Genomic DNA, 23885 nt, shown 5'->3' on the forward strand with positions numbered 1-23885 from the left:
ATTTTTGGGTGAACTATACCTTTAACACCTTGCAAACTGTAAGCAGAGAGAGAGACAATGAAACTTGGTCTATATAGAGGCTACAGCGTCTTCCCATCTGCGATGCTTGAGGCGGAGCTGGTGTAAATCAAAGCCACAGAGGCAGTCATTGGAAGAACCGCTCTGACATTACTGCGGACAGGCTGAGGAGAGACGAGATCTCACTGAGGGCTGGATATACTGCAGGCCGCAACCACACACACACACACACACACACACACCGCAGGTTGGCTCTGAGGATGCCCTCACTGGAGAACAACCTTCCACACTGCACACGCAGACTAGATAATAATAATAATAATAATAATAATAATAATAATAATAATAATAATAATAATAATAATAATAAACATGTTCTCCACAGCATTTGTGAAGGCCAGTTTATTTTTACGATTTTATAGCCTCACAACAACAACAAAAAGGTCCAGCAAAATAATCAACAAGTCAAAAGGAGCAAAACAAGAAAAAACCAAAGGCTAGCTAGTGAAGGTTAATGAAGACCATATGCCTACCTTCACTGGTAGCTGCATTCTTTGGAGCTTTGGTTGATGTCTGATCTGTACTTGAACTCAGGTCGGAGGAAATACTGGAACTGCCTTTCCCTAAAATCACAAAGAACACCCCAGGACACATCAGGACACCCAACACTAATAAAGAAACATACTCGCCTTAAAAAGCAAAAGACATAGAAAGATATACTGTTCTATGTAAACATCAGCACAGCTTCTATTTAGCATAATCATACGTGTATGTATATAATGCTCACAATACACAAAACAAGCGTGCACAAATAACACATGACTGTGTAATGTTCAAAAGAAGTCAATGCGACAGGGTTCACCAAATCTTATGATAAATGCCAGGCATTCTTTTTCTGTCCATCACAAACTTAGAATAACAAACCCGATGCCTCCCACAGATCCTCCCGAATGGCAGGGACAAGAAAAAAAATGAAAGCTAAAGCGGTCTTACAACTCACATTGGAGAAAAACTGTCTAAATAAACACAGTCCCTGCTAAATTTCATCACATAAAAAAATATATATAATCAGGTGATCAAAGTTACTAGGAAACTAGAAACCAAAACAACTTTTATTTATTTATTTACTTATTTATTTTTTGTGATGACGAACTTCTTTGGAACGCTCCACGAGAAAGCATTTTGTTTTATAATATCTGAAAAGTTGATTCCAAATTAGGAAAGACAAAAGTAAACCTAAGCCTCGTGTTTCTTCTAATTTGCAATTTGGTTAGTTGTGCTGATTCCTCTTTGTTTTCTGATTTATTTTGAATCGACACAGCCAATAACCAGCAGAACAAATGTATTTCTGTTTTTTTCGACATCGGTAAACCTAAAACAACAAGCCCTGGTGTGAAAGTTTCCTAAACACTCCTGTTTGTTTCAATGGCACTCGAGAGCATCAGGTCACATATGAAGCATGTTTACAGTCTCGATGAGAGAGAGAACACAACCCCATAAGCTTTTATTTGACCATAAATGGCCTGACTGATGGAGCTTCCACATTGCCGAGCAAAAAATGTGTTTTGCTCGGTAAACAAACCTGTTTTGCACTAAATAGTCTCCTAGTGATATCACTTAAGACATTTCAGGCAAGTTTCTTTTTAATGACCAGTGAAATCAGTGAAGCAAAGTGGAATCTGCTCAGACACTATACTTGAATGCAACGTCTAGTTACAACACATGCATTGTTTATTGTTCATTGTTTCTGAAGAATGTGCTTCATTGCTGATGAGATTAATTGACTGAACAAACATGACGTTGATGGAATTCTACAAAGCTATTGGCAAAAATCCTCAACCATACTCACATGAAATTTGAAAAAATAAGCAAGCGCTTTTTTATGATTATGGAGACAGCACTGAGGCCTACTTTATGAGGAGCAAGGTATTCATAATAAAATCAGCGTGTAGGTTAATACCTTTTTAAATGCAAGGTACAAATGTTACATAGAAAGACACTCTAAACCAGTTCCGAAGATCGCAGTGTTACATTAACAAAAAAAAAAGCCTTAAACCAACCAAGTAGGTACTATGCTCATGTGACTGAACACTTACAAAAATAAAGAAAAACTGGTACTCTTGACAAACGTCTCATAAGTGAGACTAGAACAAACAATAGTATGTTCTTAATGCATTGAAGCCACTTAAACAGCACTTAACATGGAAAAGCGCACATGTACTATTTGTTGGCTTACAAATTGCAGATTTTGTCTTACTATGTTCAGTTATATCAAGGGAGGTCCTAAGCAGAAATAACTAAACTAATCAGAAATAAATGATCTAATCAGCAGACAATATGAACATTCCAAGAACCTCAACAGCGAAACATAAAAGCAAACATTGCAAAAGTTATGTGTTACGTGAAATATGTAAATTGGAGAGCTGCATGCGTGTGGGGAGTGTTCTTGGTTTTTTCACTGAATGCCAGTCTTGAGGCCAAACCTTGACCTTCCAGAGAAATCTGGTGTACTTTAAAAGACCACAAGTCTCTCACGCAGCCAAGAACTCACTCTGTGAGAGTAAAATCTCTGGCATGACTGCTCATGGTTATTAGGACATGATCAGTAGCGACTTTCAGCATCCGTAGTGTAACTGACGGCCTCTGGCCTGGCCTTTAATCAGTCATATACCCATATGTTGTGAAAAATGTAGAAATCTGCCCACAAGCTAAGAAGATAGTTTGTGTTAGGCCTTCATTTCTATCTTATTAAAGCACACACACCCTGCGTTAATGGTTACTTTAGTAAAACCATTCAGCTTGCATTGAGAGCTCTGATGTTGGCACACACTCGCTTCTTATTAGCTCCAAACTCAAACCTTTTAAGTTCTCATAAATTATTTTATGAGAACTTAAGAATATATATATATATATATATATATATATATATATATATATGTATATGTATATGTATATGTATATATGTATATATGTATATATGTATATGTATATATATATATATATATATATATATATATATATATATTCTTAAGTTCCTAGTTTTTTTTTTTTTAAGGCACTATATAATATAAATACTTAGATTTGTAGCAAGATTTGTTAAGCATAAACAACAAAAATCTCAAAACCTGGAAACAATGAATAATGTTACATACATTTACATTTCTTTTAAGCATGCATTAGTAAGGATGACATTCTGAGGTATAAATTCTATCAAAATATTAAAACAGAAAATGACAAGTATGCACTGGAATATAGTTATATATAAAGAGGTTGCAGCAAGGCTCCTGTTGCCCACAAAGAATGAGGGGGAATAGTGACGTTGACACAACTATGGCTGCTGTATACACCGAGATTGAACAGCAGAAAGCAGCACTGTGGCTGGCTGTGAGTCTGATTCTGGCACTCACCTTCACTCCCGCTCTGTTTGCCATTGTTCGCACCCATCCTGTGGAATGCATAATCTACCGTCTGCGCTCCGGGAAAAAAGTATCCATATGCGTAAAACACGTATGGCTTAAGAAAAGATGTGTTGAAAATCCGTCAGAGACTGCTTTCAGACACAGTTCGATCCTTCAATGCAACTAGAAAGGAGAAATGACGGCAAAAGTCTGAGCAACAATTATGCAATCGGTAAAAACTAAACGCAATTCCACAAACGTCAGTTTAAAAACTGTATTACTTCAGATACAGTGTTGGTTGTGCACTTTCTTCATGTTAAAGGCTCTTCGTCTCCAGACAGCGCGTAGTCATCCAAAGGAGAGACTGGAAACCAGATCCATGTTGCGTCAGGCGCACGCATACGCTCGTGCAGAATCTGTTACCATGAATACAGTTCAGCGTCTGCTGCGAGCGCGAGGCACTTTGACCTAACATCCTCCCTCTTTGTTGTACAGTAACGCAATGTTTTTAAAGCCACGATGTCTAATATTATGGCAAGCTGTAAATAAAAAAACTATTTTATACTGCCACTACCTATTTTTAATTGCTCGTAGTAACTTGGCTAGTATTTTTTTTCTCTATGTATTTTATTCACTATGTAGCAAAATAATTTTAATTATATCTAAGCAAATATGTATATTTATTTATTCATATTCATATTTTACGCATTCTTTTAAGTGATTTTAAAAGTCTTACAAGGTTACATGAAGAATCTTTAAAGACAGAAAAAATATTTTATAAATTATTATTATTAATTAATCTTCACTTTATTTATATTAATATCAAAATTATCTTAAATTATATTCAAAATCCTATAATAACAAGTTTTATATTTAATTTGATGTTATTATGTTAGACCAACTATACTTTTCTCAATATGATTATGACTAAATATTCTTGTAAATGGCAATTTTTTTTGCCACTCATTCTATTCGTGTCTGACTTTCTCAGACCAATTTCAGTTTTACTAGTAACTATTTATTAGTACTTATTTCTTAGACAGTTGCTATCTATCATTTTATATTATTTATTAAAACTAAAACATATTAGGCACTAATGTATATTCCGGTAGCTATTAGTAACAGACTGAATCTCAGTAGTAAGATTTTGATTGAAATATAAAACTTAGTCATCATTACATTATTAGTTATAAGAGCTTTTGTGTTTGTCTTGAGATAAAAAAAAAGAAAAAAGAAAAGAAACATAGAAATAGATGCTAGTTATTTTAAAATAATAGCCTATATTTTAAAAGAACATTTTAAAATGGTTTTCGTAGCGTTTTTTTAAGCTATATACATTTCAAATCAATGGACTGCATGGAGGAAATATGTGAAGAAAAATGCCTCTAAAATAGACTAAGACTGGGGAATTTTGTATACAATTCAAAATATAAATAAAAATTCCCTAATTGTGGAACTGAATAATATTTCTACGCTAGTGTAACGGGCAGCAATTCATGCAATTCATATAACCTCCAAGCTAGGTGGCGACACAAACTCATTATGACAGCACTACTTTCTTCTACTTCGTGGCTCAAAAGCGTCAGCTCAAAACAGAAGAAGCAGAACTTGAACCTGTATGCTGCTGTAAGTATCTATGGTAAGTATTTCACAGTTTCCGGATAGGCTAACTTAGTTTTTTTCCCCTTAACGATCAGCCGTTATTGTTCTCTTATTTAAAGCAAGCAAGTGAACTGGTATACTGTAGAAAACCATGGCTTTAACCAAGCAAGCTGACAAGCCCGCGTATTTATGAGCCGGTGTGTAGAAACAACGTGATAGTCTGGGCACTGATTGATGTGCTCGTAAGGCTAATATCTGAATTATGCAGTAGTGGTTTGTTAAAGCTACTCCTTAGCGAATTTACCTCAGCGAACCTTTTTTGATGCTGATGGAAGTAACGTTAATATGATTTTTGCTCATTCAGCTATAAAGTCTTCTTGTGTCCTGCTTCTGCTGCCATTAGTGGTTAATTTAAAAAGCGATATCTCGTTAGACCAGAATTTCCGTTTAGATAAATAATAATATAACAAATCCAGATTAAATAACAGATTATTATTAGGGAACAGGTCACCCAAAAATTGTAATATTTTTGCTGAAAATGTACTTACCTCAGGCCATTCAAGATGTACATGAGTTTCTTTCTTCATCTGAACAGATTTTTTTGAGAAAAATAGCATTACGTAACTTGCTCATCAGTGGATCCTCTGCAGTGAATGGGTGCCGTCAAAATGAGAGTCTAAATAGCTTATAAAAAAAAAACAACACAATAATTCACACGACTACAGTTCATCAATTGTAGTTTTGTGACAAAAAATAAAAATGTTTGGAAGAAACAAATCTGTCAGTAATGTATTGGAACTTTAAGCCATTGTTTCTGGCCAAAGTAATCTAAAATCAATAATAACACTTCCCCCAATGAAAAAATCTCCAGTTGTCTTCTGATATTAAAATTAACCACCATATTTCTTTAGAACTGTTTTTGCCTGTAAACAGTGCTTGTTGTGCAGACATTTCTCTCCTGATACAGATGAGAGGATTTTTTACTGAAGCAAGCAAAATGGATAGAGGACTCGTATGGAGTTAAATACAAACCCGATTCCAAAAAAGTTGGGACACTGTACAAATTAAGAGTAATAAAAGGAATGGAATAATTTACAAATCTCATAAACTAAAATTTTATTCACAATAGAATATAGATAACATATCAAATGTTGAAAGGGATACATTTTGAAATGTCATGCCAAATATTGGCTCATTTTGGATTTCATGAAAGCTACACATTCCAAAAAAGTTGGGACAGGTAGCAATAAGAGGCCGGAAAAGTTAAATGTACATATAAAGAACAACTGGAGGACCAATTAGCAATTTATTAGCTCAGTTGGCAACATGATTGGGTATAAAAAGAGCCTCTCAGAGTGGCAGTGTCTCTCAGAAGTCAAGATGGGAAGAGGATCACCATTTGCTGTGGTGTGGTGAAAAATAGTGAAGCAATATCAGAAAGGAGTTTCTCAGATAAAAATTGTTAAGAGTTTGAAGTCCTCATCCTCTACAGTGCATAATATCATCCAAAGATTGAGAGAATCTGGAACAATCTCTGTGCGTAAGGGTCAAGGCCAGAAAACCATACTGTATTTGTGTGATCTTCGGGCCCTTAGACGGCACTGCATCACATACAGGAATGCTACTGTAATGGAAATCACAACATGGGTTAAGGAATACTTCCAGAAAACATTGTCGTGAACACAATCCACCGTGCCATTTGCCGTTGCCGGCTAAAACTCTATAGGTCAAAAAAGAAGCCATATCTAAACATGATCCAGAAGTGCAGGCGTTTTCTCTGGGCCAAGGCTCATTTAAAATGGACTGTGGCAAAGTGGAAAACTGTTTTCTGGCTTGCCTGCAGTCCAGATCTTTAAGATCATAAAGAGGAAGATGTGACAAAGAAGGCCTAAGACAGTTGAGCAACTAGAAGCCTGTATTAGACAAGAATCTGACAACATTTCTATTCCTACACTTGAGCAATTTGTCTCAGTCCCCAGACATTTGCGTAAGTGGTAAACATGGAATTGTCCCAACTTTTTTGAGATGTGTTGATGCCATGAAATGTAAATTCAACTTATTTCCCCCTTAAAATGATACATTTTCTCAGTTTAAACATTTGATATGTCACCTATTTTGTATTCTTGTATTCTGTATTTTGTTTTTATTCACGATTTGTACAGTGTCCCAACTTTTTTGAATCGGGTTTGTATGTCTTGATGAATTTGTTTATTACAAACATGCACTTCTTTGCTTTACAAGACCTTAATTGATGGACTGGATTAATGTGGATTATTGTGATCTTTTTATCAGCTGTTTGGACTCGACATTTGTAAGCAACTGATGTAATGCTAAATTTATCTAAATCTGTCCTGATGAAGAAACTCATCTACATCTTAGATGGCCTGAGCATGAGTACATTTTCAGCAGAATTTCATTTTTGGTTGAAATATTCCTTTAATTGTAATTTTTATGTATTCTAAGGATTAGCGGTTATTTTCAAATGTACTATACAAACATATGTTGTCTTACAGCTCTGTGGTCATTATGTAAGCCTTTTTCTTTCTCATTCTGTAGGAATAATGTTCAACAGCAATGGCTACTTACAACACGCTGCAGGACCGGATCAGAGTAGCCAAGGAGCTGCTTGAGCGAGTGGACAAGATTTGCAGTCGACAAGGCCGTGAGGTTGAGGGACGCGCTAAACTGTGCAGTAAGCTGCGGGCTGAGCTCAAATTCCTGCAGAAGGTAGAGGCCGGCAAGGTTGTGATCAAGGAGTCGCACCTGCAAAGTACCAATCTCACTCATCTGAGGGCCATCGTCGAATCAGCCGAGAATCTAGAAAATGTGGTGAGTGTCCTGCACGTGTTCTCCTACGAGGGACCTGATGGCCAGAAGCAGACGTTGGTGGTTGACGTGGTGGCGAATGGCGGACACACTTGGGTGAAAGCCATTGGCCGCAAGGCAGAGGCACTGCACAACATCTGGCAAGGTCGTGGCCAGTATGGGGATAAAAGCGTTATACGACAAGCAGAAGATTTCCTGGAGGCCAGTCGGCAGCAGCCTGTGCAGTACAGCAACCCTCACATTATATTTGCCTTCTACAATGGGGTCTCCAGTCCTATGGCAGACAGGCTCAAAGAGATGGGCATATCTGTGAGAGGTGACATTGTTGCTGTTAATACAATGATCGGAGTTGGAGAAGAGGAAGAGGATGAAGACAGTGAAGACAAACCTGGTTGTGTGGAAGAGGAACAGGAGGGAGAGAATGAAGCTTTAGTTGATGAAGAAGAGGAAGTTGATGACGACGACGACAGTGATGACACAGAGCTTATGCACACCCGTGTTGATCGAGACACCATTGTGGCCAGCCTTGCCTTCCCCACTGAAGTGAAGGTGGACGTGTGCAACAGGGTGAACCTTGACATCACCACTTTGATCACGTATGTGTCGTCCCTCAGCCACGGCAACTGTCACTTCACTTTTAAGGAAGTGGTGCTGACTGAACAGGCCGCTCAGGAACGCCAAGAGAAGGTCCTGCCCCAGCTGGAGGAGTTCATGAAGGGAAAAGAGCTGTTTGCTTGTCATTCCGCGGTTGAGGATTTCCAGGTGATCTTGGATACGTTAGGAGGCCCGGGAGAAAAATCCAGAGCCAAGGAGCTGCTGGCCAGGCTTAAAGTAGTTCCGGATCAGCCCTCTGAGCGCACCAAACGCTTAGTTACGAGCTCAAAGGTGAATCATAGATCACTGATGATCTTTGGGACAGGGGACACCTTGCAGGCCATCACGATGACTGCGAATAGCGGATTCGTTCGCGCTGCTGCTAACCAGGGTGTGCGATACAGCGTGTTCATCCACCAACCTCGTGCACTCACTGAGGGGAAAGAATGGAGAGCAACTCCAATATGACTGATGGGCTGTAAAAGACTTATGTCAGGAGGTTATTGTATAAGATATGGACAGTTATTGGATGAGAGATGGCTAGAGTTATTTATCATTCTTAAAGCCAGACATTCATGAGAGGCACTACTGTATAGACACAAATAAATTGTATGGCTGGTTGGATACAGACACTCAGCAATCTTTATGTAAACTCCGTGAGCTTAGTGCCTCAAATGTAATTCAATGCAAAGCCAGCAGAGATGTCAAATTAACCAAATGTATGATTATATCAAAAATATAGTGTCAAAACAGTGTTTAAACAGAGGCGTATACTTTCTTTTCAAAGCTCTCGTCTACATGCCTCAGGGTTTTATTATTATTATTTCAATTTCTTTTCACAAACCTGATCATCTGGTGGCATAAATTGTCATTAGAGTACTAAATAAACTCTTCAAATGACTTTGTCTCATGAAGAATATCTCCTTGTGATTCTCTGACGTTATGTTGTGGTTTTCTTTTGAACTTTTCATTCAAGATTCCTGAAAGAAATGTATCCTGGTTTCCACAAAAATACTGAGCAGCAGTTATCAATATTACTGATAATGATGATGTTTCTTGAGCACCAATCAGAATGATTTCTGACAGATCATTTGGCAATGAATGAAGATGGCTGCTAAAATTATATTTATTAATATCAAACAAGTGACTGACATTTATTTTAAAAACAGCACACTTAGCTAGAAATGAATTTATAAAGAATTCAACACTTTCTGGTTTTGAAAGACGTTTATTGTTAATATGAACTACATCTGTGCTTATTCTTCTAGGACACCTGTGTGAACTTGAGGGGAACTGACTTCATAGATCCATGAACCTCAGCACCGATTGATTAAAAATAAAAAATGCAAAAAATGTAAAGCCAGCTCTAGTATAATATATGCGTAGATGCTTCATGAGATGACACCTTGCACTATGAAATTCAGATTGAGATAAATATTTTAATATTTCATAAAATAACTTCCTATTAATTTAAATAGTTATGATTATATTTGAAAGGAACTAGAAAGTCACTGATATCACAGTCCTAGTTTACCATCATTATGGCCTTCAGTAAGAGACAGGCAACTACTGTACAGTTAGCCTGCTGACCTCTACGCGGACAATTTTGTTAAGGTGGTAAAACACAACATGCTAGTTTGAGTCTGTACTGTAAACCCGATACTGTAGAGGTATTATCGACAAGATGGCCCTGGAATTACAAACAGTTTTAAAACAACACTAAAACTATTTGTAGTTGAGAAAGAAATGTATTATGGAGACGTAACCCATCAAGTTAGGTGGCATTATTTAACACGCTCAGATCTTAGCATATTAGATACATATTTCCTTTGTTTACATGTAACCAGTCTGCGTGAAGACCAAGCCCATTCAGCCGAAGCTGTCAGTAGTGCTGCTCCCTTCCGAGTCATGAACTGAAGCAAAGCTAACAAGACGTCGAGCACACGAGTACCTGTTCATTTGGTAAGTATCTGATTTGTACACACTTTTTCTTTCACGTTTATTGTAACAGCACACTGCCATTCGTCTACTTTGTTGAACGGTTTGTTAAACAACCACGTTATAAGTTCTCAAGCAGTACGTTTTTCCTGTTAGCAGTCGAGTGCTAAAAACCAAATCCTCCCTTAAACACGGAAGTGGCAGTTAGCGCGCTGTCAGTATTTAAATATAAAAGGAAAATCACTCGAGATTTTACTCCCGAGTGCTCACGAACTACAAGAGCCCCTCGTGTGTGTGTCATTTTGACACAATTGAGTTAACGTTAGCCTGCTAACTCAGCAGCTGTCATTAACTGTATCAATGAGCACTTTCTGAAACAAGGTGGTTGGCGATCCTCTTTTTGAATGATTGAAACCCCTGCATTAGAACAATTCACTCTCTAGCGGCTGTTGAATGAATTAATACAATCCACGCGAGTCTTGCTTTCCTGTAAACGACTGTACGAACGGAACAGGTGTCAAATATCGCGCGCAAATATTGTTGCCGTTGTTCAGTTGTCGTGGAATGGATCACCACCCCAAGTTTATTTATTTGTCACAGCGGTAGGTCCTCCGCAGTCCGCTCCCTGTTCGTAAAATATTTTGCCATATTTACATTATAGTGAAACTCACAGAACGTATTGTAGATTTTAAATGACGCTGCTACTGAATATAAAGACCGCTGGAGAACATGTGTGACTATTCATGTTGTTTGCTACCTTATACATATCTGTGATTTACAGTCTGTCAAATTATTGTATCTGTAGGGATACAAATGATGTTCCCATTAAATGGAGAACTTTGTACTTTATCTACCTATCCATCCATCTATAATTATATATAATTATATATATACATATGGAGGGTGCATTTAATCATAATTTATATGTATTATACTCAGAGATGATGCGTGGTCTGTTTTGAAAGGCTAATTAGTAAATATACCGCTATAATGACAGAAACATTTTATTAGACTGAACCAGGGACACAAACAAAATCCTGCAGAGGTATCTTTATAAAAATGTGATGCCCCATTAGTCAAGTGCTCATTTACATTTTCCATTCAAATGTTTTTCTGACTCTTTGTAATCATGTTAATCACGTGAACATAGTCACGCCCCCTCTGTATACACCACAGAAGAGCTGTGTAAACTGAGTAAAACAAAAAACAACTTAAACTAAAACAACTGCTGTTGGTAGCAGTCTGCACTTGAGTCAACAGCAATAATACTATATTATTGTGTAGAGACTCCGCCTATGATTCCAGTTTTTTTTTTTTTTTTTTTTTACAAACTTATTACATACAATCAGATTACACCTATGACCTATAGTCTCACAATCTGGACAGTTGCCTGATACTGAGGATTATCTGTGTGATTTATTTGGCAATATGTAATCCATTGATTCCACATGGATTACATCTGATAGGAAGATTTAAAGGGGTGTTCCCCCTCAAAAAATAAATAAATTCCATCATCATTTACTCACTATGTGATTCCAAACATTCTTTGTGGAACATAAAAGATGATATTCGGAGAAATATCCCATTGGCTGTTAACTTGTTTGTCCATCCAATGGAATTAAATGGTTACCAAAGCTGTTTGGCTGACCACATTCTTCAAAATGTCTTCTTTCATGTTCCACAAAAGAAAGTCACACAGGTTTGGAATGACATGAGGGTGAGTAAATGATGACAGAACTTAAATGTTTGGGCAAACCATCAACAGTCCTGAAGGAGAACTGATGAGTTTGTGTTTTTCCTTCATTCTAGTGAGCAATGATGTCAGTTAGGAAGGGAACTGACAAATGCTGTGCTAGCTTTCATGAGAAACCTCATTGTTTTAGCATTTTTTCAGGGGACAGAGAAGAAAGTAAGTCTGTGTTATCATCATCATAAGCTGAATGAATGATGGGAACGAGACAAAGCTGATTATTCATAAGTAACCCCAAACATGTTTAACTCACTTGAAAGGGTGCAGGTATATTATTATTAATAATGAATAAGGGTAATTGTTCCTGTATGACTAAAATAGTTGCTGCTGTATAAACAACCACACAAGCATTAGCATCTACTCTGTTCTTCTCAAAGTTCTTCCTTATAGGTTTCCCTTAATACCCATCTACCTCTGATTTCTCACTACTTCACTGCACTGCCACCCATCTCTCATTTCCTGAAGCCATGGCTGCTAACAGGAATTCTTTGGCCCTTCACAAAGTGATAATGGTGGGCAGCGGTGGCGTGGGCAAGTCAGCATTAACACTGCAATTCATGTATGATGAGGTAAGACTTGATGTTTAGGGATTTCACATCATGTGTAAATTGAGGTTAACTACGAAGTATAATTATGCTGATTTTTTTCAAGTTTGTTGAAGACTATGAGCCCACCAAAGCGGACAGCTACAGAAAAAAGGTGGTCTTGGATGGAGAGGAGGTCCAGATCGACATCCTCGACACAGCGGGACAGGAGGACTACGCTGCCATTCGGGACAACTACTTCCGCAGCGGAGAGGGATTTCTCTGCATGTTTTCCATCACAGAATCCGAATCCTTTGCTGCTACTGTTGATTTCAGGTAGACCGATGACTTGGAAACCGGTGGTTAACACAATACTGGTCTTGCACAGTAGAAATCAAAAGCTTGGCTAATTATCATGTTCGTGCAGCAAAACATATCCAGAGCTTTCTCATTTTACCTCTTAATTTTAGAGAACAGATCCTTCGAGTGAAGGAGGAGGAGAACGTACCTTTCCTGCTGGTGGGAAATAAGTCTGACTTGGAGGAGCGACGGCAGGTCGGAGTGGAGGAGGCCAAGGCCAGAGCAGATCAGTGGGCAGTCAGCTATGTCGAGACTTCTGCCAAAACCCGTGCCAACGTAGATAAGGTAGGCCTTGCAAAAACTGGTTTTGCAACCATTACATGTAATACTTTGAGGGATAGTTCACCCAAAAACGAAAATCGTCATTTTTTATTTACCTACATGTTGTTTCAAGCCTGCATGACATTTTCCAATGTGAAATTTAAAGATTATATTTTGAAGAATGTTCAAATTAAAAAAAACTAGGGCTGTCATTAGATTAAAATTTTAAATCGTCACACCTTTTTCCAGTGATTAAACATGATTAATCACACACTTCATAGACCATTTATCTTGCTTCAAATGTTTATTTTGTAATAATTTGCTGTATCCAGAATTTTTGCATTAAAGGGATACTCCACCCCAAAATGAAAAGTTTATCATTAATCACTCACCCCCATGTCATTCCAAACCATAAAAGCTTTGTTCATCTTCGGAACACAATTTTATATATTTTGAATGAAAACCAGGAGGATTGTGACTGTCCCATGAACTGCCAGGTAAATTACACTGTCAAGGTCCAGAAAAGAAAGATATTGTCAGAATAGTCAATCTGCCATCAGTGGTTCCACTGTAACATTATGAAGCGGAGAATACTTTTTGTACACAACGGAAAAAAAACCAATTCATCTCCTCTGTATCTCTGCGTCATCATAGTGCCATTTTGGAGAACATCTGCTGAACGCAAACTATGTATGTTCTTCTGTTTTAGCCGCGCTGCACAGATGCGCTGTTTTTATTCAAATCAAAGCGTAAATACATGTAGAAACCATATCCATGTGTTGTGGCTGACACAGAAGAGTTAGCAGATATTCTCCAAAATGGCACTATGGGGACGAGGAGACACAGAGGAGATGAATTGTTGAATAGTCTCTTTATTTATTTTTTGCGTTCAAAAAGTATTTTCGTATTTTGATAACATTACGGTTGAACCACTTATGGTTTTCATCTCAAATATTTTAAATTTTGTTCTGAAGACAAACTAATCTTCTACGGGTTTGGAACAGTGTGTGTGTGTGTGTGCGCGTGTGTCGGGGGGGGGGGGGTATAAGTGATTAATGACAAAATTTTAATTTTGGGGTGAAGTATCCCTTTAATTGCATTTAATTATTTTAACATGCTAAGGATTGTAAAATGTATTGTTTGCATTAAAATTGACAGCCTTAAAAAAAATCTAATTTAATTTTTTAATTTTAATTAAAAAAATTGAATTGGCCCCCACTGACTTTGATGCAAACACTGGAAATATCTTTTGTGCTTCACAGAAGAAAGCCTGTCAGTAATACATGTTTTTGATGACGTGAGTGCGAGTAAATGATGACAAACTTTCATTTTTGGGTAAACTATCCCTTCACCAAGTACAATGAATCCGTATTATTAGCAGAACTAATGATACATTCATACAACCTTTGTAATCTCTCCAGGTGTTTTTTGATCTTATGCGTGAAATCAGAGCCAGAAAAATGGAAGATGGCAAAGAGAAAAATGGAAAAAAGAAGAGAAAAAGTTTGGCAACCAGAATTCGAGAAAGATGTTGCATTTTATAATGACTGGGTCACACTATAACGCTAACATCTCTTCTCTACCCTTCCACTGCTTCCCAAAAAATCCATCAAGTTTTCATAACACTCCAGGCAAAAATGCTGGAGATCATCTCCTAAAAACACATCTAGGCTACAGCCTGTGTCTGTTTCTCAATGGTATAAAAGGGCAGAACATCAGATATGCATTAAAATAACAAATGGTTTCAAAGGTCTTACATATCATAAGAACATTTCTCGGCTCAAGCACACCGTAACTGACTATAAATAATACTATTATATATTTTTTACTTGTAACTAGATTCTGTTCACTTTAGTTGCTTTTAGTTGAATGTGAGTAGATTAAGTGCTGAACACTAACACTTTAGGTAAAAAACTACTACTCCTAACTATTTGTTAGCAAGTTTACAGTGTATTTTGAGGATTTTAACCTCCTGCTCTGTTTTACTTTTTAAATTAAAGCCTTAATATTAGAGTATACAAAAATGTTGGGTGTTAAGCCACATAAATGCTGTTAGGTAATTTTCTTAAAGAAAATTATAGCTATATATCTTTGTGTAACATAGGCAATGCTAAATATTTCCCAAGCAAATATACAAATTATTAAAAATATTCTCAGGAATCGATGGAATTTATTCCTAATTGGCTTTTTACCAAAACCTTTCTTTAAATTCAAAGTTTAAAGTGTAAAAGCTCGTGCATTTCAATAAAGCTGACACTGTCCATTATTTCATTTTCATATCCTAAATCTAACAGTGCACCAAACTCATTTCCAATCTCTCTTTTAAACACATATACAGTACTGTGCAAAAGTCTTAGGCCACTAGTATTTTCTCCAATAACAAAATGGTTTTAAGTCAGTTATATCTATGTTTTGCTGTAGTGTGTCAGAAGTCCAGACAGACTGAAGATGATGAGGTCAGATCTCTGTTGTCAGACTCCTTGTGCAAACAAAAATTATTCCATTATTCCATTTAATGGCAAAAATAATGTTTGGAAATGTAAACTGATATTTATACTGATATAAATACTAGTGACCTAACACTTTTGCACAGTACTGTTCATAAAATATTTGTAGTCAAAAGGGCTTATTCACTTATTCCTGTGTGTGGCACCAGATTTAGAGGTTTGTTTTGTGCTATCTAGGGGTCCCAAATAACACACAGATTTTACAATTTAAAAATGAGAGTGTCATCTAGCTTTAGTTGACTTTACTGTGAAAACAGGTTGGAATTTATTACAAAGACTGAATTGTGTACTTTATCATAACTTATATGCAATTTAATATTTCTTTAAGTTTAATAATAAACTACTATTTTAAGTTTAATAATAAACTAATAAGTTTATTATTATTATTATTATTATTTTTAAGGGGAAGAGTTAATTGTGAAATCATACTCCCTCATACTAAAATTAAAAACCGCTAAGGGCTAGACACCATCTGCATTTCGGACACCTGGTCCTGCTGGCTGGAGTAAAAAGAATTGTCACCCTTTGATGAATGGTTTTAAATAAGCACATCCACGTGTAAATAAATACATGTGAGCTTGACAGTTTATTTCCACATTACTATGTTGTAATCTTTTGCAGCTACAACTACACTATCTCTTTTAAATGCTTTCTTACTGTCTTTACTCAGATAGTTGTGTGCACTGTGGCATATGCAAGTTTTTCGTTCCCTCTGTTTAATCAGTCATAGTGGTTTACTATGCCTCAGCAAGCTCTTGATTGGTCTGTGTGTGTGGTAAGTGTGCCATGTGGCAATGATACTGACATATCAACAACTGATGCCTCAAGAGACCCATCATGACTTTTAAAGAGTGACTGTCTTTGAGCGCAAAAAGGGTTTACAATACAGGACATTTTAATATAAGCCTCTATTGTTTTAGTCTTTCTTATACATTTAGATACACTTTCATTCTATATTTTGGGTGTCTCGTGGCAAAATGCTGAACATGCAGAAATTTGAATTCAGAAAAGGGTAAGGCCAAATTATAAGCATTATCGATCTAGCTGACATCAAAGAAAAAAAAACAAAGACAGCACTGATGTATGTAATATTACAACAGTAATTATGGTGATTGTAGAATAAAAATCAAATACAAACATTTAAGCATAATGACCTTATAAAATGTAAAATGTTTTGTTTCTGTTACATTAATAAAATCTATTTTTGTAGACCTCCAATATGAGATTCATATGGTATACTGTACAGCAAAAACATAATACCTACAAAAAAAGACTGAATTACAACTTGCAGAAATGTGTAGTAATGTTACGGTGTTTTATCTAAATTTTTCCATGGTAAGATGCATTTTGAAGATATTAAACATGTTTTTAGTAAATATAGCATAACAGATTTTAACTTGAAATTGTTTTTGACAAGGACTGTATTGCATTACAACTTTTTTAAATTATATTTGGCGTATTATTCAACAATAGTTTTTTGTGGGCCGTTTATGATTACAATGTCTGTTGCCAGTCCATGTTTTTTTATTTATACAAAAAAGAAAAGATCATAGACTGTGGTAAAACCAAAAATAAAAAGTCCATAGAAAATTAGTAAAGGAGCCAAACCTACAAATACTTGACCTGACCGGTTCTAGTTAACAGCACACAGTCAATATTGAGAGGTAGATGGATGTGTTGATCAGACATCTTTTTGTTAAGACTGCATTTTGAGTTTGAAGACATATTCCTCTGAATTCAGTGAAGGATTCACAAACTCCATGGGAGTGGGCCAGAGATGGCAAACTACTTTAAATAGGCTGCCAGTTACAACAGCACCCCAGTTTTATGATCCTGTCGTTGAGGTGCAGATATAAAAGTAAAAGAGAATGTCTCTTTATACAAGCAAATACATTTGATTTTAAATTTCAAATGTTGTGAAGTCAGTTTCTCAAGAATTATTGCTGGTGAATCCTGCCTCGGGTCCATGTGTTCGTCTGGCTCCTTTTGACTTTAAAAAACAGTGCACAACTGGTGCACTAAATAAAAAGTTAGATAAGGTTTTAATTGTAGTACCTCCCTTGTCTGCTTGTATTGGTTTGTTTGGAGTTGCATTTAGACTGATCTTGTGTAACTGAGATGGGCTGTAGGTCAGCCCAGGGATCTTGGAGCATTGACGGTTTGTAATATTTTTCCATATCATTTGCCCCTCTTTCCCTGCCATGCGCCGACCCAAACGGAGTGGATGTCCGAGGGGAACCCTTTAGGAGAAAATTGTCATGCAGAAAGACGTTAAAACGACCACACGTACTGAGAGATGGTATAACAGTGTCCTAACCAACAACAACAACAAACGCTCGTAAATCGCATAAATTAATTCGGATTAGAGCAGCAGAATACCGCAAAGAAGCGAAATTACTGCACATAAACTGTTTAAAAGCTCAAATTGGGCATTAGATTTTACCCTGTAATGCTTGTGAACTACCTGATATCCAGAGTGTCGTCCTGGACTCTCATACGGCGAGCGTCTGAACGGTGCGCCGCGGGGACTGGGGCTCGATCTGCGCGGAGTATGACCCGGAGACTGAACGTTAAAATATTTCCCACCGCCGCCGCCTCTGTTACCACCAAACTCTCTGGGTGGTGTATTAGGAGTACACTGTCCAAATCTAGGTCCAAACGGCGGCGGTGGGGTAGAAAATGCCCACGGAGGCGATGGAATCAGACTCCCTGTCCTGTCGAAGGCTGGAGGCGGGCTGCGGAAGCCTGCTGCCCGTGGACCAGAGCCCTGGCGGGGATGGCGAAACTGTGGTCTTTGCATCTCGTACTGATATTTTCTAAGTCTGTTTCCCAAAACTCAGAAGACTAGTGTATTTATAACGTGACGCTCTTAAACGTGTTTTTCGCTTGGCATAACAAAACAGTACAACCCGGAAGAAGAATCGTCTCTCGGCGATTATTATTTGAATACAAAGTCAGTGAAAGACTCAGTACTGCCGCCTATTGTCACGGCGAGAGTACGAGCACCACTACATACCAACCATTTAACAAAAGTTTTAGTGTAGTTCAGACACTAGTTGTTTTAAGTATTAAAAAAAATAATAATAATAAAATGAAACCGTGCAAACACTAGCCAACATTTTTAGTATTTATTTTGAGATGTAGCTTTTGTTGTTGTTGTTGTTTAAGGACCACCTGACTGGTCCACCAGCACCTAACCAGTATGGAACTGAATGGACCTTTCAACTGGGTGTTTTATATTTGTAGCCCACCTGGGAAATAAATGTGTAGAGCCTTTATACATAATTAGCTAAAAAAAATTATTCTTCTCTCATTTAAGTATAAAATAACACAGGCTTCATATTTAATAGGTGTCTGAAACCTGCATCAAATGTAAAATTAAGAACTCGCACCCTAGGAAGCCCTATTATTATTTCTATTATTATTAGACTATTATTATTATTTTATTGAAAGCAGTGTTTATATCCCTATATGTCATTTTTTCACTTATATATGTAATGTTTAACTCAGTGCATTACTTACCGTTTTAACTATTAGTAAATTCACAAGCAATGTGTGAGTGAAAATTATTAGTAAGGTATAATCCTACACGGTTTTTTTTCAGTGTACATTGGAAACTAAACGGTTGTTTCTTTTCAGACGCCAGTAGAGGTCAGTGTAACCATCACTCTTTATACAGTTTACTAAAAGATTAAGCAATGAGCAGATTAACGTGTTTAACCAATCCGTGCAGTAAAAAAAATAGCCAAGTATTAAAAAAAAAAAAAAAAAAAAAAAAAACCTCCCTACACTCTCTGGGTGGAGGGGTCCGGGGTTATTGTGAATAAACCTCTGTTAAGGACACGTTAATATTTTATTAGCTGTGCTCTTGAAAACAGATCATAATTAATCAAAAACAAAGTTCTGTGCTGAGAGGAAAAGAGCTTTATATAGTGAGGAGGAATTACACTTTCCCACAGCACTAGAGTTCTGACTCAGGACTGCTGATGGATTGACATCAAGGGTGTTTTCTTTTAATACATTATTAAGTTCATTTCAAATCTCTTGTGTCAGAGTATCATTGATAGAGCAGTGTTTGGTTTTCCTGTTATTTAATTTGGAAACAGAGAAAGTGTGGCCTTAAAAGGCGATCTAATGCTTGAGACATTAGGTTTGGTAACTTCCACCAGGGCTAACAGCTGCAGTTAGAATACAACGGCACTAAATTTTTTAAATGTCACTACTAAGTAATTCCTAATAAAGGTGGTGCAAATAAAGCGAGTTACCTTAATTGATCTTAAGGGACTTGATGTTCAGCACAAAACTTGATGTTGAAGTCACATGTTTGCAAGTTTAGTTAATTGTAACATAAACATTACATTACAATATTATAACATAAAAGCAGTCAAATGATATAATTGATGTAGCCTATATGTAAACCTAAATCATGGCGTTAGTTCATTCGGATGCTGTTTTTCAGATTGTTTTTGGGTGTTTGAAATTTCTGAGTTCAGATATAAGGTTGGCCAAGCAACTACAATGTTTTGCTGTCCTGCCTGAGAAAGACAATGTTGATCATTAGTTGGCTAAAGATCAGACGCAGGCTTGACTGGCATGGCCTGAGTCTGGAATTAACAAGCAAGTAAATGTACACAAAAAATGCAGACAGGCATATGAGGCATGTGTTTGTCTTCAAAACGTGAGGAACAAAATGTTTTATGGGACAAAACTGTATCACTGTAGGCATATGCCATCTCATTGAGAAACTATGTGGCACTCAGATGAACCCTGTTCCCTCTTAAATCTCCCAGGCAAGTGACCTATTTCCTCAAACCCTAGCTTTCACTCGTGTTCTAGCCCTCCACCTCCCATGTTTACTGAGTTCCCAGACTAACTTTGTCCCACCTCAAATGCCTCTCTATCATCCACTCACTGAAGGCTAGTCACCTCCGCATTTTACTTTGTTTACTGTTGTTGTTGTTGTCCTAAAAATACCCTGAAATCTTGTATGTTCATTTTATGATAAGAAACAAAATGTTGTGTGTGAAAAAAAAACTTGTTCAGCAACTGTTATTGTTATGCAGAATTCCATAAGTGCTAATATACAGTCCACCCAGTAGGAGGCGACAGGTGACCATCTTTATGAGTGAATCTTTAATTCAACTGATTCATTCAAAATGCTGATTCATCAAGGAACTTACTGACTGTATCTGAATCACAAAATTAATTGAAGTTGCATCTGCGCTGCAGTTCTTCTGTTAAATGCGTAACTTTGCAACCATTAAAAAGACTTTATGTAATCGTCATGAAACCTACCAGCTATTCGTGTGTCCAAAGTGTCCATTGAATGTACACTTCAGTATCTCACCAATTTTTTTGGCCTGCTATATAGTAGGAATTATTGGGATGCAGCCTTGAGTCACTGAATTGTTCACTCAAACGATTCATTCAAAGCATGATTCTCCCAGGAACTAAACACTACTACTGTGTGTTGCCTGAAAACACTGTTTGATTCTTCTGTGAGTTTGTTTGGATCTCTTTTCATTGGCAAAATAGAAAAAGTAACTGTCAATACTGTAAAACATTTTTTTTTATTCCATATTAACTTATTGTTCATTGATATGTTGTAAAAAAAAAAAAAATCCAGTTTACTAGTTTGCAAAGGTCATCTTTGCATTAGTTGTGTTAGGGAAAAGCTGATTCTGTTTAAATGGAACTATATCTATCCTCTGTCGCTTCATAATTTGTTGTTTAGATCCAAAACTAAAAGTCAACTGAAATAGTGAAGATCCTTTCTAACTTCAGTTAGAAACATTAAAATCTTGCTCTTGGCCTTTGGCACATCATGGAGAGGATCATACCTGCTCAAGCGATCATGCATGCCCCAAGTCTTTGTCATATTTATATTCTATTATTTGTTCATTAGTGTTTTTTTGGAATATATTGGCACCAGTTCATGGACCAAGCCTGAGGTCAGTTGTTTGGGAACAGGATATGCCATTGGTCTTGTGGTACTGTACATCAAAGGACTGAGTACCTCAACGCAGAGGTATCTAAAGTTCAGAATCTCTCAGTATTGGTATACGCATGCTCTAATAATCAAATCTCGTCATCTGGCTTTATACTTTGTTGGTCACATGCTATTCACACCCGCTTCTCTCGGACTGCTTCATTGTGATTCTTATGGCACTTTAAATTAGTTTGTTTGGGACGCTATAATCAATTGAGGGCTCATTGGAATGAAAATGAAGATAAAATGTCTTTGATAAAATGTTTAATCTTTCATTGAATTTGGCGAATGGGAAAATGGTGCAGCGTACTTAAATAATTACATGTAATATGCTCATTCATCTTAGTTTCAGAGGAAAACGTGATGAATGTTGCTGTTGTTTGTGGACTCTTAATGGAATTTGGGAGCTCTGGGAATCTGTTACAGGAATTGGAGGAGTTCAAGGCAGTGACGGATCTCAGGTGAGAAGTAGTTTGCACCAGCATCCTTCAAGAATTCAGCAGACTGAAACTTTTTTTGAATGGATCCACTTCTAGGCATTATTGTCTTTCTTTCTCACAGTGCGTAAGGCTAGCGTCAATCATCATTCTGCCAGATAGCACCTGAATTTCCTTCCATATTCACTTTACATTCATGAACATGTATGTGGAGCAATATAGCATCCTTATTGTATCAGATAAATGACTGAGAGTTCATTTCTGGGAAGAGTGTAGTGGACTGATTAAAATAATGACTTTAATATTCCTTAGAGTGGAATTATCATTTTTCTTTGTCTGATCTCTCCCAACATGTAAAACAGCTGGTTGTTTTTTACGCAGACGCAAGATGATAGATCTAAACACACCTGTTTGAGCTTTAGGGTATTATGAGGATATTTCACTTATTCACTCATTTGTTTTCTGAGCACATCCAGACCGATTTTTGCAGGTGTGGGTGACACAATTGGAAAAGTTTCTTGAACAACTTTATGCTGTCCTTTGTAAGGGCTGGGATAAAATCCCAAACTCGTCACTGAGATATGTAACTTTCTTTTTTCACTTCACAAGCAAACCTTTATTCTCAGATTAAACAATGCACCCTAGAAATGCCATTCCTTTGATGAATAATACAGTTTCATAAACACGGTTGTGGAAAGAAAGAATGTATGTGTGAACAGATTAATTGATCGATGGCAATATGTGTATTTTTAGACCAATTAGGACCCGAGCTAAAATAGATGCCGGTTTGTCCTCCCTGCCAAATCTGGAATGGAGGTAGCAATCGGTTCTGTGAATAGCTGTGGAAAACACGCTCGCCCTAGACATCCATCGTGATGCAGGAATTTTTCATAACAAAAGAAACTAGCTTATAGCTGCAGATCAAATAATAGTTTAATAAATATTATATAACAAAATAGATTGGGATCTTAATATGGATGCCAGAGAAATGCCCAATCTTGTGTAGAATGGCTCTGGTATTATATAATACTGGTGGGCTGTCTACTTTGTCCTGTTATTTTATAACAGGGCACATCTTGATTAATTTAACATGGCCCACAATTTAATACTAACAAACACTGTTGTAAATGTTACACTTGTGGACACGTTTTACTTGTGGACACAGAAACAATAACACTGTAAGGTGTGTTTCATTAGTTTACACTATGCCTTTATATAGCTCGTAAAGGCCATAAATGGAACAAAGGGATTTTAATGATTGTATTAAATGAAATATGAGAGGATCAATAAAACCACTTAATTTAATCCAGCAGATACTGAGGAATGAAGGCATTTTGAAGGCAACATTTCATCTATGGCAATCATGTGCAGTCATGTACTTGACAAGTGAAAAAGGTTATATAAATGGAAAATTGAGTGAATAAATTAAATGTTATATTACCTAAAACAGTCATTTTATCTTTCTTTTGATGATGTAACCATGTTTGATGGCAGTCAAGTGTACTCCTCCTGTTTCTGAAATGACAATCATAAGGTGATTCTGTTTGGTGATAATGTGAGGATTTTGACGTTTTGACATTTTCTGTACAATTGATCAAGGGGAATGCTTAATTTAATTAAAAATTATTAAATATTATTAAATTAATTATAAAATTTTAAAGTGTATTTAATGAATGAATGA

General features: G+C 36.8%; 4 protein-coding genes across 8 annotated transcripts in view; 2 read left to right on the top strand and 2 right to left on the bottom strand.

Moving 5' to 3' along the window:
* fbxl7 (F-box and leucine-rich repeat protein 7) overlaps nucleotides 1–3859 on the bottom strand; it is a 31936-nt gene extending 28077 nt beyond the window's left edge. The window contains exons 1-3 of one of the 3 annotated variants that reach the window (XM_026285494.1): nucleotides 3698–3859; nucleotides 3426–3531; nucleotides 552–641 (exon numbers count right to left, since the gene is read on the bottom strand). In XM_026285494.1, coding sequence (XP_026141279.1) covers nucleotides 552–641; nucleotides 3426–3462 — 127 coding nt within the window. In that variant the 5' untranslated portion in view covers nucleotides 3463–3531; nucleotides 3698–3859. Of the gene's footprint in view, nucleotides 1–551; nucleotides 642–3425 lie in introns of all 3 variants that reach the window. The other 2 variants (XM_026285485.1, XM_026285477.1) reach the window with 2 other exon arrangements.
* Nucleotides 3860–4938: 1079 nt separating this feature from the next.
* LOC113117092 (UPF0415 protein C7orf25 homolog) lies at nucleotides 4939–9338 on the top strand. 2 transcript variants are annotated; one of them, XM_026285513.1, is made up of 2 exons: nucleotides 4939–5042; nucleotides 7575–9338. In XM_026285513.1, the coding sequence occupies exon 2, from the start codon at nucleotides 7593–7595 to the stop codon at nucleotides 8904–8906; it is 1314 nt and encodes a 437-aa protein (XP_026141298.1). In that variant the 5' UTR covers nucleotides 4939–5042; nucleotides 7575–7592; the 3' UTR covers nucleotides 8907–9338. The 2 variants fall into 2 exon arrangements, with proteins under 2 accessions (XP_026141298.1, XP_026141289.1); XM_026285504.1 differs by having other exon boundaries at nucleotides 4952–5055.
* Nucleotides 9339–9999: 661 nt separating this feature from the next.
* Nucleotides 10000–16996, top strand: LOC113117106 (ras-related protein Ral-A-like). Of its 2 annotated transcripts, none has more exons than XM_026285534.1 (5): nucleotides 10000–10400; nucleotides 12592–12695; nucleotides 12778–12986; nucleotides 13121–13295; nucleotides 14693–16996. In XM_026285534.1, the coding sequence occupies exons 2-5, from the start codon at nucleotides 12594–12596 to the stop codon at nucleotides 14813–14815; spliced, it is 609 nt and encodes a 202-aa protein (XP_026141319.1). In that variant the 5' UTR covers nucleotides 10000–10400; nucleotides 12592–12593; the 3' UTR covers nucleotides 14816–16996. The 2 variants fall into 2 exon arrangements, with proteins under 2 accessions (XP_026141319.1, XP_026141311.1); XM_026285526.1 differs by having other exon boundaries at nucleotides 10005–10400; nucleotides 12504–12695.
* A 288-nt stretch (nucleotides 16997–17284) lies between these two features.
* LOC113117118 (M-phase-specific PLK1-interacting protein-like) lies at nucleotides 17285–18717 on the bottom strand. The gene is made up of 2 exons (XM_026285548.1): nucleotides 18243–18717; nucleotides 17285–18018 (listed from the first exon to the last, which is right to left on the bottom strand). The coding sequence occupies exons 1-2, from the start codon at nucleotides 18576–18578 to the stop codon at nucleotides 17821–17823; spliced, it is 534 nt and encodes a 177-aa protein (XP_026141333.1). The 5' UTR covers nucleotides 18579–18717; the 3' UTR covers nucleotides 17285–17820.
* Nucleotides 18718–23885: the final 5168 nt, after the last annotated feature.

The sequence above is a fragment of the Carassius auratus genome, chromosome 2, assembly GCF_003368295.1.
Source record: "Carassius auratus strain Wakin chromosome 2, ASM336829v1, whole genome shotgun sequence".
Classification (NCBI taxonomy): Eukaryota; Metazoa; Chordata; class Actinopteri; order Cypriniformes; family Cyprinidae; genus Carassius; species Carassius auratus.